General features: G+C 37.9%; 1 protein-coding gene and 1 non-coding gene across 2 annotated transcripts in view; one reads left to right on the top strand and one right to left on the bottom strand.

The window, feature by feature from the left end:
- The window catches only part of LOC121519559 (unconventional myosin-VIIa-like), a 46,477-nt gene that overhangs the window by 12,874 nt on the left and 17,931 nt on the right, over positions 1–15,672 (top strand). The window contains exons 18-29 of the mRNA XM_041802306.1: positions 1,399–1,557; positions 1,705–1,797; positions 3,847–3,941; positions 4,069–4,141; positions 4,268–4,369; positions 7,462–7,599; positions 7,694–7,966; positions 8,065–8,316; positions 8,423–8,578; positions 10,021–10,092; positions 10,495–10,619; positions 13,246–13,372. Of these exons, the coding sequence (XP_041658240.1) occupies positions 1,399–1,557; positions 1,705–1,797; positions 3,847–3,941; positions 4,069–4,141; positions 4,268–4,369; positions 7,462–7,599; positions 7,694–7,966; positions 8,065–8,316; positions 8,423–8,578; positions 10,021–10,092; positions 10,495–10,619; positions 13,246–13,372 (1,665 nt within the window). The remainder of the gene's footprint in view (positions 1–1,398; positions 1,558–1,704; positions 1,798–3,846; positions 3,942–4,068; positions 4,142–4,267; positions 4,370–7,461; positions 7,600–7,693; positions 7,967–8,064; positions 8,317–8,422; positions 8,579–10,020; positions 10,093–10,494; positions 10,620–13,245; positions 13,373–15,672) is intronic.
- On the bottom strand, positions 15,115–15,220 carry trnay-gua. The gene is made up of 2 exons: positions 15,184–15,220; positions 15,115–15,150 (listed from the first exon to the last, which is right to left on the bottom strand). It is a non-coding gene; the product is annotated as a tRNA-Tyr (tRNA).

Here is a 15,672-nt window from a genome sequence, read left to right on the forward strand (position 1 = left end):
GCACGGATAGACATTGATGTAGAAATCTCATATTGAATCTTGACTAGAGTTTGCCAAAAAGCATGTGGGAGATCTGTGGTCTGATGAGACTAAAATTGGTGCTATTTGGCCATCAGACAAGATGCTATGTTTGGCAGGCATGAAACACTACAAACTCCACTTAGAATCACGGTGGTGGTAGCATCATGCCGTGGGGTTGCTTCTTTGCAAACAGCCCTGGAAGGCTTGTTGATGTAGAGGATAAAATGTAGGAAAATCCTGAAGGGCAATCTTATTCAGTCTGCAAGAGAACTACGGCTTGGGAGATTTATCTTCCATCAAGACAATGACCTGGAGCATACAGCAGACAAGATGGATGTTCTGGAGAAGCCGAGTCAAAACCCTTGAAAAGGGCTGTTCACACCCAATCCCTGAGTTTGAGCAGTTTTGCAAAGAAGAATGGAGTAAAATTGCTGTGTAAATGTATTCACACCCAAGGGGGTGAATACATTTTATAGGCGCTGTTTTTTCACTCCATTTATCATTTTAAGGCACAATTTCTTCTACCTTAACCCTGTTTCACTTTAAAATACACTTGCTTTTTTTGGTTGTTTTTTATGTACCCTGCATGATGCGATTTGATTTTCTCTTTTTGTTCTGTGTAAGTTCTATCTTGTCTTATCTTACCTTATCTTTATTGACATTCCGATATGTCAGAAGTTTGATTTCTAAAAAAGTTTTATTGATCTATATTGGCATTTTGCAGCTCATTTTCCCAAGTTCAGATGCCTTTATGTCCCTGAAACTACATCCAGATCTATAGAAATTTTCTTCAACTTTGCTTCTACCCACAACACCCTCAAATAGACGCTATTTACTCCCTCTATTATAATGAGAATTCACTTTGCCTTTATGTTTAATTAGAAGACTTTATGTTTGAAGACTGACGTATTTCAACCATTTTTACTGGCAAAGTGGCGAAATCTGAGATTGGCTTTAAAAGGAACCTTGCTTTTGAAGACATGTTACTTTATTGGATTAACTCTGATGACTTTATATGTGTTGCTAAAAATCATATTAGTTGTCTACATTTTGACAAAATTGAAAATATAAAGTAATTTGGCCACTACAACGACATTCGCTGCATTGCACTCTGGGTAGTGATGTCAAGTGATTTGAGAGTGAGGTTAATATGATAAGTAAGTTTATATTAATTTAAATGGAGCGTCTTTACAACATACATATGAAAGATACCAGTTTAAATCTAATAAAGTCAACATGTCTCAATATGAGAGTTCCATCAAAATGTTGTAGTACCAGCGATGCAAACAAAACAGTGGTCTTTAAGAAGTCAGTTGTCTGCCAAAATAGCTTCTCTGGCCTATATATGAACACTAATTTAAATCGTTTCTCCTCCAGCTGTTCGACAGAGAGCTGTGCATGCGTCAGCTGAGATATTCCGGCATGATGGACACCATCCGTATCCGGAAGCTGGGATACCCGATTCGCCACACCTTTCAGGATTTCCTGAGGCGTTACCGGGTGCTTCTGAAGACCACCATCTGCAACCCCAAAACTGTTAGTCCTACAGCAGTTCTGTCTTTGTTATGTGTCACAATTGTTCAATATTTTAATTATTATGCAGCACATTTTGTGATATGATGTGATTTGCTATTGTTACAATCTCTCTTTGTGATCAATATGAAATATTTATTTTTTCTGCAGAAGTCAGCTGCTGCTTGCTGTGAGGCGATCTGCAGGGCGGTGATTGAAGGAGAGGATGAGTGGAAAATTGGCAAAACCAAGATTTTCCTAAAGGTAGGGATATTTGAACAGATTTCTCTTGTGATTTTGATACAGCAGATTAGTCTCAGGTACGTCTCCTGAGGATTCCCAGCCCATTCTTCTTTGGTGAATCTCTCAAGCTCCTCCAGATTTGATGGTCTTCTGACATGGACCTTGGTCTTCAGTTCACTTCACAGATTTTTAATGGGATTCATTGTCGCTTTGGAAGTCAAAGTGATGACCCAGGCCCAGTTTTGCTGCTGACTGTTTGAGGTTTTCTTTCCAAATCTTCACATCTTCATCTTTTGTCATGGTTCCTTCCACTTTTTCCTTGTTCCTGATGAATAGAAGCATCCCCACAGCATAATACTCCCACTGCTGTGTTTCACTGTGGGGACAGTGTTCTTCGGTTAAACGCCTCTCCCTTCTTTCTTCAAACATAAGCAACGTCTCTATTGCCAAAGAGCTCTAGTTTGATATCATCTGACCAAAGTACATGCTTCCAGTATGCATTATCTTTCTCCTGATTTTGCTTTAGCATACTTTAGTCTGGCCTGAAGGTGTCTCTTATGTAGACGTGGCATTTTTCTTGGTCCATTCCTGTGCAGGGCTCTAAGTGATGGTCTTCCTTGAGAATACAATTCCTAACTTGTCTGAGTCATTCACAAGTATTGTGGCAGTTGTTCTGGGGTCTTTAGACACATCTCTATCTAGATTTCTTTCTAGAGTCTTTAAACTTTTTCTCTTCCGACCTCTGCCAGGCTTGTTCTGGACTGTATGGCTGTCTTTGAATTTCTTGGTGATCCTTCTGACTCCAGTTCTTGACACTAAGAAACTTTTATTATCCTTCTTCTGCTTCATTAGTATCAACAATTCTTTTTCTCAAGTCTACACTGATATATTTTGATTTTGCCATGATGCTTTCTCAGTGACAGCTCAAATCCTTATTGAAGTTTTTATACCTGAATGTGAAATGTGAAGATAACCCTCATTTTTAACTTGATTTTACAAGCTCTGAGCACATCATTGCACAAAAGTGGTTTGTGTTATGGCTCGATAAAAAGTCAGTTCTAAATGACAGTTTTGATTTTTGTGGAAAATTCTGGTTCTGTTCGCAAATAAAAGAATGTAAGCATTTAATATCAAACTATAATGTTTGGAAAAGCTGTGTTAAAAATGCCTTGCTCTGTTTAACAGCATTTGGAAATACTTGGAAAACCTGGAATTTTCATAGAGGGGCTTATAATTTTGTCATCATGTGTATCTTAGCCACATCCAAAAGAGCATGTTTGCACTTTATGCTGTGTTTTTCAAAGAGTGTTCTCCATGATTGATTAAATCCATGATCCTGTACTGCTTTTGACTGTTTCTCCACCCATCACTGTTGTTATTTTATACCAGCTGCACATTAAGGGTGTAGGCTTCACATATCACCTAATCATAAATCTTTGTCAGATTGTACTTACACGTCCAAGCTGTGTGATGATTAACAGCATTTAATAGAAGCCAGTGGCTGGTTTAAAGATAATCAGACACAAGAGACAGCACCATAACAAACACTGAACTCAGAAAATTACTTTTTACTGATAACTCAAAAGTAGTGAAAATGTCACTTCAGTGTCAACGCTCTGGTTAGTTTGGACGTTGCATCCTACTAGATAAGATGAACCTCGCGTCTTCGTGGTGACCAAACAGTGACACAGTTAAAGTTACAACATAGGGTTTAGTGTGGACTTAATACTTACTGGATATTTTTTCATGGAACTGCATCATTTTTTCTCAGATGGTGGAAGGATTTGTTGGTGTTTTAAAATCTAAATTTATATTTAAAATTGCTTGATAACTTGGCATAAAACAGCCAGATTATCAAAACATTTCTGTGGGAGCATGCCCCTTGACCCTCCTAAGTTTGGACCAAGCCCCTGGCTGGTGCTACTACTGTATGCTCAGCTTTCTGTGATCAACCTACTTTTAATTCAGTATTTGAATGACTTAATCTTGAGCCAACATTAAACATGACTAAAGGGAATTCTCTTGACCAACAGAAGATTATAAATGTGTCTCTTTTTTTGTGTATTTTAGGACACTCATGATGCTTTCCTGGAGCGACTGAGAGAGCAGGAGCTGAGCAGGAAAGCTGTGATTATCCAGAGGGTCATGATGGGACACAAAGACAGGTGAACAAGAGTAACTGATTCTGACTGAATGAGGTCATGGATATACAGTAGCAGACCCAAAGACTACACTCTATAGTTAATCTACCCTGCTGCTACATTAAATACTGTAATTCTCATCTTGTTGTAGGAGATCTTTTCTAAAGAAGAGGAGTGCAGTGCTGGTGTTGCAGAAAAACTGGAGAGCTTACAGACGGAGAAAAGTGGGATTCTTTCTTATTTTTTATGAAACTCTGAGATTGTAGCTGACGTAATGTTAACACCCTCTCCCAGATGTTTGCAAACTTATCTCGGTGCACTGACCTTGCCCTTTGTTTCACCTCAAACAGCTCCAGCGTGGCTTCGAACGGCTGATGGCAAAGATTAGAAGTCGAAAGCTCCACTTTCATTACCAAAAGCAGAGAGCAGCAGCGCTGACGATACAAAGCCAGGCATGTACCACAGTATATGAATACAGTAAATACGTATAATTCAGGATAAAACTAAAACAGTAATAACTCCTGGTTTTATTTTTATAATTTATTCATTCATTAGGTCATTCATTCATACGTTTATTCATTTATTTTTTTGTCAAGTTGCTTGAAAAATACTTAAACTAAAGACAAGGTACAAGGAGGAACAGAACAGTGCAGAAATTAAACAAAAAGAGACAACTGAGAGATTGCAAACACCGATAATACCAGTGATACATGGGAGATTAAGGATCAGCAAGGGGTGAAGATATTTGAAAACAAAAAGAAGAAAAATAACAACAAAACTATTACTATTCCTATTCTACTACTAATACTACTACTGCTACTAATAATAATGTATTACTAAAAAAGCACTCAGAGAGTGCAGACCTCTGCCATTAGCCCTATCTCCCAATAGTACAGCATCCTTCAAAAAAATTCCTGGATCCAGACAGTGATCCAGATCACTCCCAAAATCTAGTCAGTTCTTCCTTATGCCATTTCTGACATTTCCTGAAAATTTCACCAAGATCTGTCCGTAACTTTTTGGGTTATGTTGCTAACAAACTAACTAACTGACTAACAAACTAACTAACAAACCCTGCCAATCACAGAACCTCCTTGGTGGAGGTAATAATAAAACAACTACAACACAGAAAACAGCTGAGAGACAAAGAGATAGGAGAGCTTTTTGGAATATGGAAAATGAGTACAGAACATATTGTTGATTGTGTGTTTGTGTGTGCATGTTTTGGTGGGTGGGGGGGGCATAGGCGGTTTTATCATTAGGCGTGACAGAAATTGCCTGGGGCTTTACACTCTATAGGCCTTAACATAAAGTCATTGCAGTTCTGTGTCAGATCCAATGTATGCATTTTAAATCTGATTATAATTTGATTGCAAGGAGTGAATTATATAATATCTTAATGTAAAGTGCATTCAGAAATTATTCTGACCCCTTTAATTTTTTTTTTTATGTTTTATGTTGTAGCCTGATGCTACAGTTTTTTAAGATAATTTTTTTATTCTCATTGATCTACACTTAGTACCCCATGATGACAAAGTGAAACATAAGTTTATTTTTTTGCAAATTAAAAAAAAATAAAAAACAGAAATATCACATTAACATAAGTAGTTTGCAACAACACCTGCAATTTAGTTCAGGTTCCTCCAATTTCTCTAGATCGTTGCTGCAATTTTTCTACACCTTGAGTGGAGTCAGGGTTAGGGTTAGGGTTAGGGACATGGTTTAAAGACAGGATTACAAGGTACAGATCTGGGCAACAAGAAAATGTGCTGCTGCACTGAAGGTTCCTAAGAGCACAGTGGCCTCCTTAATTCTCAATCTGAAGAAGTTGTTTCCAGGCACAACCAGGACTCTTACAAGAGCTGGCCGAGAGGTGACCAAGAACCCGATCTTCACTCTCATCGAGCTCTAGAGATCCTGTGTGGCAATGTAAAGAAGTTCCAGGTGGACAAACATAACTGCATTCCTCCTCTGATCTGGGATTATGGCAGACTGGCTTGATGGAAGCCTTTCCTCGGTGGAACACCCATGAAAACCCACTTGGATTTCCTTGGGAGTTTTTACAAACTCCAAGCTGGCTTTTATTTTTCACTTCTTACTAAGGCCCTTCTCTTTCGATCGCCAGGCAGTCAGCTCTTGAAAGAGTCCTGGTTTTGTCAAACTTCTTTATTCATCTCAACTTTAACTTCTTTAAACATCTCAGCAAGAGAAATAGGAGGAACCTGAGCTTAATCTCAAAAGTTTTTGCAAACAGCCTTAATACTTATGTCAGGGTTTTTGTTTGTTTGTTTTTTTTCAATTAATTTGTAACATTTTTAAAATTCTGTTTTCACATTGTCATGATGGGGCACTGAGTGTAGATTAATAAGAACAAAAATGTTTTAGTTTTTTTTTTTTTCTTGATGGAGCAACATGCTACAACATAACAAAATTGAAAAAAGTGAAGGAGGTCTGAATACTTTCTGAATGCACTGTATATGTTATGTGTTTACGCGTGCATGTTTAGGTTTGTGGGATGGGGGCGTGGGAATAGGTTGTTTTAACATCAGGCAAAGGTGGGAAATACTTGGGGTCCTGTGCTTTACAGGGCCTCAATGTAGTCTTTATAGTTTTGCATGAAATATGAGGTACGCTTTTTTGATTACTTTCAGAAATTTTGATGTGTATTTTGAGTGTAATTATCATGCCACTTGTGTCATAAGAGATAGTATCATGTCTATTATGACAGGTATAGTATCATAAGAGATTATGATTATCCATAACACTCCCTGAGGAGGACTCGCAGGGGTCCAAGCAAAGGAAAAAGAAGTTAGATGAAGGCAGGGCAAACAATTGAATTAAAACTAAGAAAGAGAACGCAAACCTCACAGCACTGCTTACAGTAATGGTAAAATAAAGCAGAAGATCGATGATACACTCGTGATTATAATTTATATAATATTTCCATATTTTAGAGTGTTTAACTTTTAGATATAAACAAGACTTTGTGAAATCATTTTTAATTTAGTACATGGTTTTAATAAATCAGAAATTTTGATATTGAAATATGTTGATTTAAATACAGCTAATCTAATAAAATTTATACAAAAATATCTTACATAGAAATGGTGGCTTAAACCAATTATCATTCTGATTTTTGCCATAAGTGAGCAGCCCTGCCAATTGAAAAGTCATTTTCTACTTTTATGACTTTTAACAAATAGTGAAATGTTTCGAGTATTTTAAACGACATGTTTAAATATGTTTCAGTATTGAGTAATTACCATATGTAAAGATTGAAAAAAAAAACCTTTGATTAAAACAGTGCTTTGGTAATTTCAAAAATGGATTTCATATGTTGTCAGCTCTTTTCAGATTAATTCTTTTTTTTTTTTTTTTTCTCAGAACATCTTCTCTTCCAACTTGAATTCCATTTTATTGCTTGATACATGGGAACTTGAAGTCCTTTTGGTTCATTTGCAACGCTAAGGAGCATAGTCTCATTTTGTTTCTCTTAATTTTTGGTTTCTTTCATGAACTGATATTTATTTCTGATAAATAACAGATCCGAGGCTACAGGGCAAGAAAGAACTTGAAACAGAGGAAGGCAGCCATTGTCCTGCAGGCCCACACCAGGGGATATTTGACCAGAAAAAAGACTGACAGGATGATTAAAGAAGCAAGAGCTAAAAAGGCCGCATCTGTGAGTCACACAATAAAATCTCTTTAATTTTGGTCTTTGTTCTGCTTGGGTCCGTCTTTAGGCACTTTTTAAATCTCCCTCTCTATCCTGGTAGCTCCAGGAGAAGGAGGACCAAGAGGAAATCGCCCTGAAGCTTCAGCAGCGTCTGCTCGAGATCGCCCAAGAAAATCAATCTGATGAAGAACAAGAGTCCAACAGTGAGCATGATTCAGAGGAGCACATATATGAAATGGTACCCACACTAACCGTGGAAGAACCAGCTGAGGAAGAACCAGCTGAGGAAGAATCAGCTGTGGAAGAACCAGCTGTGGAAGAACCCCCAGTGGAAGTGGTAAAACAGGACACATTAAAGCCAGATGACTTGAAGGTTAGCTGATAATAAGACAGATAAAAATCTTATATTTAATCAAATGTGTTTTATGCACTGTTAGAACCTCTGGTATTTACTGTTCTTTACTCTTAAAGAGACAAGACCTGCTGGAGCCGGAGGAGGATCCGTCAGTTAAAATCACCATCAGTCCAGCCTCAAACTCAAGGACCTCGACACCTTCAATAGGAGAAGATGATGAGGAGGATGAGTTTGATGAAGACAGTGATCAGTTTTCTTTCTACAAGTTCAGCATCCTCCACTTCCAGGGCGAAGAAAATACACACAAGCACATCACACAGAGACTCAGAAAGCCTCTTCTGTGTCACGATGACGAGGGCGATGCATTGGTGAGAGCACGGAGACAGAGGAATTTCTGCACCGCAAACTTTTTTTTTTTTTTTTTTTTCAGTGTGACTTTTTTCTAAAGCCTGTTTCCCCCCCATATTTTTCCAGGCATGTCTGACTGTATTCTGGATTATTCTGCGTTACATGGAGGACATGCAAGAGCCAAAATCTCATGATGCCTTGTCTCAAGCGTCCAGCACCATTTCCAGTAATATTTCTAACAGACGAGGCCGCAGGCTGAGCAGCCTGGTGGGACTGGACCAGGTAACACAGACTCCTTAAAACAAAACAGGCACAATTATAGAAGTGTGTGGGGGTTAAAAGGTAGATCTTGTTATAAACAATAGCGTTTATCAAATGTTTACCTATCACCATTATTAGTTTTGACTAAAACCTAAACCAAAACATTCTGTTGAAACCGCACTGAAATATTTTAAGGCTGTGCAGCATGTCTTTGGGTTTTAATATGATAATAAAAATGGAAATATCATAAAGCATCAGTATCATGGACAAGTCCAAAATATACATCGGTACAGGGATACAAAGGCAAAATTAGAACAGAACAGTTAGAACAGTTTTTTATTCTTTTATTCATCTTAGAAATCAAAACAACTGGGATTTAAGAGGACAGCCTGTCTTGGTCTCTTCTCCTCCTCTGCTTGTGTACCTCTACTGAATGCATTCACACATGACCTGGCTCTCTTGCATATAAAGACTTGCTGAGTTACGTCTAAATGTTGAATACTGTACCTCCACTGATGTGCCATCGCTCAGTTTAAAACAAATCTACTCCTATGGATTGCTAAAGTTGTAATGCTGTTCATAAGTTTCTTTTTTTTATCATTTGTTTACGTCATTGACAAGATGCATTTCCTGCGTACGCGTGTCCTGTATAACAACTGATTAACATGGAAAAAGGAAACATACATTTTATTGGTCCCCACAAACCGATAATTTCAACTGTTACCTCTGCTAAGACAGTAAAATGCAACCGTTGTGGTTTCTTTGGCGTAGTCCCAAAGAACGTCAGAGGTGTCCACTGTGGATAGTTCAGCAAAGTCCTTCTCACTACAGTGGCTCTTCCCACACTTCTGCTGATTAGCCAGGACGCCCCAAGCATGAACACCCAGCTACGGGGAAGTGAGATGGTGCTCTCACCATCAGTTCTAGCAGCCTATGCCTTTCTGTATGACATGGTACTGTTGAATACAGTTCCACTTCTTCTGAGAATTGGTCATAAATAGACTTACCCACTTACAGAGGTATTACTCTCTGCCCGTCCTTATCCCGGCCGCTGCATCACTGTCCATGCCGTTCCCTTTGCTTTTGCTTTTTTAACACAGTATAAATAGTGTCATTATTCACCATAATAAATTGTTAATTTGGATATTTTTTTCAGAAAGACATTATGGGTGTTAGTATTTTTACTTGCCAGACTTAGCCTTTGAAACAATCCAAAGACCGGTAAATAAGGGAAACTCTGAGACAAACACTAATGACAGACGAATGATTTTGAAGAGGAGGAGACAGAAAGAGGGGTTAACAAAGCAGCTGAGAAGCAGAGTGCAGTACTAGGTAAACCTGAGTACTTATCTTTCTCAGGGGAAGTTGCATTAATTTCAATAACTGTTCGAATAAGTTCTCTACATATCCCTTCTGATTGTCAGTCTTTAATCATATTTTTCATCTTTGTCTCTTCTCAATAGATAATTTTAAGGAAGAACAAGAAAAAGTTCTCAACTGGAACTGGAAGGAAAGCCTCCACTATTCTTGAGGAGGTCAGTGCTGGGGTATCCATAATTACCCATGCTGATGAAATCGGCAGGGGGTTATGTAAAGGGTTCCGTATCTTTGTTCGTTTCTTTGTTTGTTTGTTTGTATATGTACAAGATAACTCGAGAATGGAAAGTCGGATCTTCACCAAATTTTCAGGGAATACTGGGATAGTGACAGGGAAGAATCGATTAGATTTTGGTGATGATCCGCGCTCCCATTCGGTTTTTCTCACACTTCGAATTTTGAACACCATAGTAATCAATGGGAGCGTGAGTTCTTCGGTGGCGCTGTTTAGGCGTGGGTCTGCCACCTCAGACGGCCATTGTAGTTCATTATTATTTCTCTGCAGTTTAACCATAAGTGTGCTACGTGCTGATTTTTCTGTAATTCTCCTTGTTGACCAGCCAGAGGATCTGACTGAGGATGAGGACGTTCTTATTGGAGAGGGTCCCAAACTTCATCGATACCTCACATCTCAGGAGAAACTGCAGATCATTATCGGATATGCTCTGTCCAGACGAGGCATAAGGTCAGAATGTGATCAGTTAGAAACAATGGTGACATATGGATACCAGTGCTATTATAAATGAATGCTAGTCTTCTTATGATAAGATATAGTCTTTAGTATAATACCAACCTTCTACTGCACACATGTTGATGGAACATGCTGAAAATTATTCAGCATCATTTACTGATTGACTTTAGGCCATTTTATGGTCAAAACAATTTTTATTTCACATATATGAATTGATACAGGCTTACGTGTGTATCATTCAGTGTCATAATGATTCTTATGTTGTGAGACATTGCTGACACTCTGGGTGAAAATTCACAAAACAGTTCTTCAGTCCAGAACACTGTCATCATACATTTAACCATTCTTTTGCAAACTGGATATACAGATTTCCTTGGCTGAGAAGGCTTTGCTGTGAAGATGCTCCCAGGGTTAGTCATATATGAATATGACGGTGCAGCAAGCTTTATGCTCTAAAGCAGGAAGCTGGGGTGGAGGATGTTAAGCTTTAACATCAGCAGCATGGTGCACCAGCATTAAAGTCAGCAGGGATTTGTGAAAAGTACATAATTTTCAATACACTGCTGTGTTGAGAGAAAGAGCTGTGATTGGCTGTGGGAGCTGGGGGGCAGTAATTTGGATCAGCTGGCCATCAGCTGATCATGGATGGTTATATGACTACTGTGTCCTGCATGAACTAATGCTGAGCTTCTGTGCTGTGGAACAGAGGTTCTCATTACACTTTATACACATCACGTTGGGTGTTCCTGTTCACCCAGAAACTCTACATATTCCCTTGTTGTCACACATTGTTGGCCATTGTGCTGTATTGTTTTAACCCTAACCCTCCATGGAACAATCTTGTGTCCATTTTTCCATCAAAATTTGTTTAAAGAACTAGCATTTAATAGCGAAAACAATACTATTGCATTTACAGCTAGTTTTGTGCACAAATACATGAAATAATATAGGATTTACATTCAAATACACTGTTAACAAAGTCCCCCTCAAGAAGTACCCCTTATAGCACAACGTTGCCCTAAGGCAACAAAAAGAAAAACTGAATTTTTGAATATGCAAAATAAAAGACACTTAATAAAACCTGATAAAAACCCTCTCTACAACTTGATACACACACATGTATTTTTCATTTACAGTTTATGTCATTTTAAACATAGTTACAAAGGCAAATATTCTTGCCTTCTTCTCACACCCTGTGCTTCTGTGACCATGTGTCAGAAAGGGATGTCCCGCCTTCAAATCTTGCTTGATAGTGGCCCTAACATCTTACTGGACTAAAATTTGAAAGTTTTTAAAACACTTTGATTGGTTGGCATCATTTAAGTTCACATGTACTGGGCATCAGGCTTAAAACAACTTTCTGTTGCCCGAGGGCAACGCTGTGCTGTAGAGGGTTAATAATGAATGCTGGTCTATTATAATAGGCCACATCAGAGAGTATGGTCTAGGCCTGCCCTTGTTTGATTGATTGATACCATGTCAGTATCCAGCTATGATATACAACAGAATAGTGTAATTTCTGCTTTTACATTATAACAGCCTTGCTACCTCTTCTACGCTGAGAATACATTGTGAGACTTCTTTGAACCGTTTATGTTGCAATGTTATATTCCAAGTAAACAGGGAGTAGACCTGACTCCAGAAACATCTAATTATGATCTTTGTCCATTTTAATATCTATGTTGTTCTCTGGTATAAGATTCTGCATATGTATTTATTTCAGAGCCTGAAAACACATCTATCCACCCAGAGAGTGTTAGCATGACGGTAAAGGGTAGGATTGGGCAATAAATCTATAAATCATGTTTTTGGAAAATAATGATTTTAAAAATTGAAAATCAAGATTTTTTTATGAAAACATTATTGCAGTAATACCAGAAGTAAAAGTTACTGTAAGCTTTGATTTTATGTTAATTTTGCCAACCCTGTAAACAAAATGATACATTTTTTAAATTACATTTACAGTGTTCAAATCCAAATTCAGAAATAGTCAATATTCCTCTGATGATCTTGTTTACATGCATAGATCATGGAGAAACATTAGCATTACTTTCAGCGTGTTTCTTAAGCAGATAAAAACTTACAGAGTTTAAGTGTGTTTATGTATATAAACCCCCATAGTGCACTTTTAAAGACAGGTTTATAGTTATCACTTTGACCTTTAAAGGAACATTCAGTTCAATTCTGTGACATATTGTTAGTAAAATAAAAGAAACCTGTTTGAGTTCCTTTTTCATTTGAAAACAAAAAAAGAAATTGATTGAAATCATGAATCAAGTTTGGTGTGGAAAAAATCAGAGATTAAATTTCTAACCTTATCGCCCAGCCCTAGTAAGGGGTTAGATTAAAGAGGTAGTTTTAAAGTGGTCACATTTGATGTTATATTTAAATACTGAAGGTCTACATTGTGATGATTTTAGTTGTCCACTGTAATGGGAGGAGACTTGACTTGCTTTAGATAGAACATACTACAGAAGAAAATTATATAGTTTGGTTAATTTTTCATTTTTTCCTAATTAAAACTGAAACAGAAGTAAAGAAAATAAATATATCTGGTGTAATTAAAATGCATCAAAAGGTCGTCACTGTTGATTCCTCTCTTATTTGTTTCTGTGTGCAGGGATGAGATCTACTGTCAGATCTGTAAGCAGCTGGTGGAGAACAGAAACAGGAGGAGCCGAACACTCGGCTGGACTCTTCTCTCCCTTTGCCTCGGGATCTTCCCACCATCGGACCTCTTCATGAAGGTCAGTCTGCAGCTCTGTTAATTAGCAAAGCTAGGCTGAAGTTGTAGCTCTTCAATGTATAATGGGAATTATTTCCTGAAAACTACACAAAAAATTGTTACCAGACTTTGTATTTCAGCTTTGTCAAAGCAAATTGAATTATTTAACATAGGTAAAATATTCGAGGTCTGCTCAGTAAAATGACTTTTAGGCATAGATAATAAAATAACCCATTAAATAAATTATAAAAAGTGATATTTTAAAATGTCACATAAAAAATAGAAAATTCAGGGGTTTGGCAGAAACAGAGAAGGTAAATAAAACTGTTTTAGGGGAATTATGCATCTTCCCAGCAATAAAAAATAAATAGAAGAGTTCTATTACAAACATACTGTTGTGTTTGCGTCAAATGAAAAATATTTATTGTTGTATTAACAAAGCATCACATTGTTAAGAGTAAGGGATACCTTTCTACATCATTCAAAGTTAATGTTCACCTCTCTGCTGTGAACTTACTCCCCTACAAGTAAAAGATCTTCGTTTAAGATATGCCTGCACTTCTCTTTGTATCGTAAATTATCGCCGTCAACCAATTAGCATTTTTATGGTGATAAACTCAGAATGTCTGTAGTTAACCCAATTAATCTCCCCATTTTTAGAGGGTTGTTTTAGGGCTTTTTACTTTTATTACAGAGATGGGAGGATGCATAGAGTGGGAAACAGGAGTGAGAGACGTGACGAAATGGCCCACCTTCATACATGGGCCACAACCTAACCACTAGGCCATCTGTGTCCCAATCTCCCCGTTGCTATGTTACATTTACAAGACTATGACTAGATATAAAACCCTGACAAATTAACACTGTTCTGCTGCGAGACCTTCAGGAACACTGAGGCTTAAAATAATCTGAAGCTGATGTATTTTATGGTGTGTTATATGTTAAGAATTTAAAGGGCATCCCTCCTCTAGGACATCTCTCACGTGTCACTCTGTCGCCATCAACTATCATTCTGCTTTTATCAAAGATAGTTGTCACAGGAAGATAGACACAACTTCTTCTCTAAACAGTTCACACCCGCCTGCTGTGTTGATTTAATCAGAGTGGTAAAATAAGATAAGATTTGAAACACAAGATAACATGATAATCTAAAGATAAAATACAGCATAACCTTCCACATTGTATCCTCATATAATCTATTGCAGCTTGATGTTTATATTAAGTCCACAGTCAGCTTAGGGCATGCTTAGTTTTTCAGTGATATTGAAAGTAAAAGAGAACAGTACGATTCATCAAGGCCAGAGTTTACACAAGCCTTTTTTCCCAGGCCAAAATGGCCAGAAGACCTCAAGAATTCCTGCCATTTAGAACAACTGCGGACATGAACTTTAGATCGGTGTCTTTTTTGCCTAGAGCACACCTGAGGTCAGGCCAAAATCTTAAGACACTCCATAATATGTCCATACCAAATAGCCTTTTTAAACATGTTATGGTAACTTAAGTTGGTGTATAGTTGTGGTAATAACATATGGCTTAAACAACTCCCACGGCACACCTAGACAGTCCTCAAGGTACACCAGTGTGCCCTGCCACACCATTTGAGAACCACTGCTTTGGATAGCCATGTATGGCCACTAACCTGTATTTCAGTTAACTTACAAAACAGAAATGCTGTGACACAGCTTAAGCTATGTGTTTTCACCACTGTATGCTGATGAGCAATGTCACGCTTGTATTGTACAATATGCCAGAGTTAAAAGCTCTTCCTTCGAGCCGGATTTGAACCAGCGACCTAAGGATTTCTGAGTTCACCTCATTTGGTGGGTACAAGTCCTACAGTCCTCTGCTCTGCCAACTGAGCTATCGAAGGATAACTCTATGCTAGTTTATTGCTCCACAAGAATAATTTTATGATCGAACCATCAATTCATTTATCCACAAAGATCGCCAATAATGTAGATTGAAGTCAAAGGTGTAATATCTACTGCCTCCAAAAGTAGCAAGGGAGATGAACAGCATCTGGTGAAACCAGCACCCTGTGGATTTCAGACTTCATGTCTTTTAGTGGGTACATTCAATACAGTCCTCCACTCTACTAACCGAGCTATGGAAGGAAGCTTCTTGGCTTTTGTGGTCAGTGAGAATAATTTCATGAAGAGGTCATTGATCAGAAAATTACCCCAAAACACCACAGGATGGAATAATTCACTACAATTTCTATATCTACAGCCTCCAAAAGTAGCAAGGGTGATGGAGACAAGAATTTGATTTCATTTTCTTGCGCTACTATGAATTTTCACAACTGTATGCAGATGAGCAATG

Source organism: Cheilinus undulatus, linkage group 13, assembly GCF_018320785.1.
Source record: "Cheilinus undulatus linkage group 13, ASM1832078v1, whole genome shotgun sequence".
Lineage (NCBI taxonomy): Eukaryota > Metazoa > Chordata > Actinopteri > Labriformes > Labridae > Cheilinus > Cheilinus undulatus.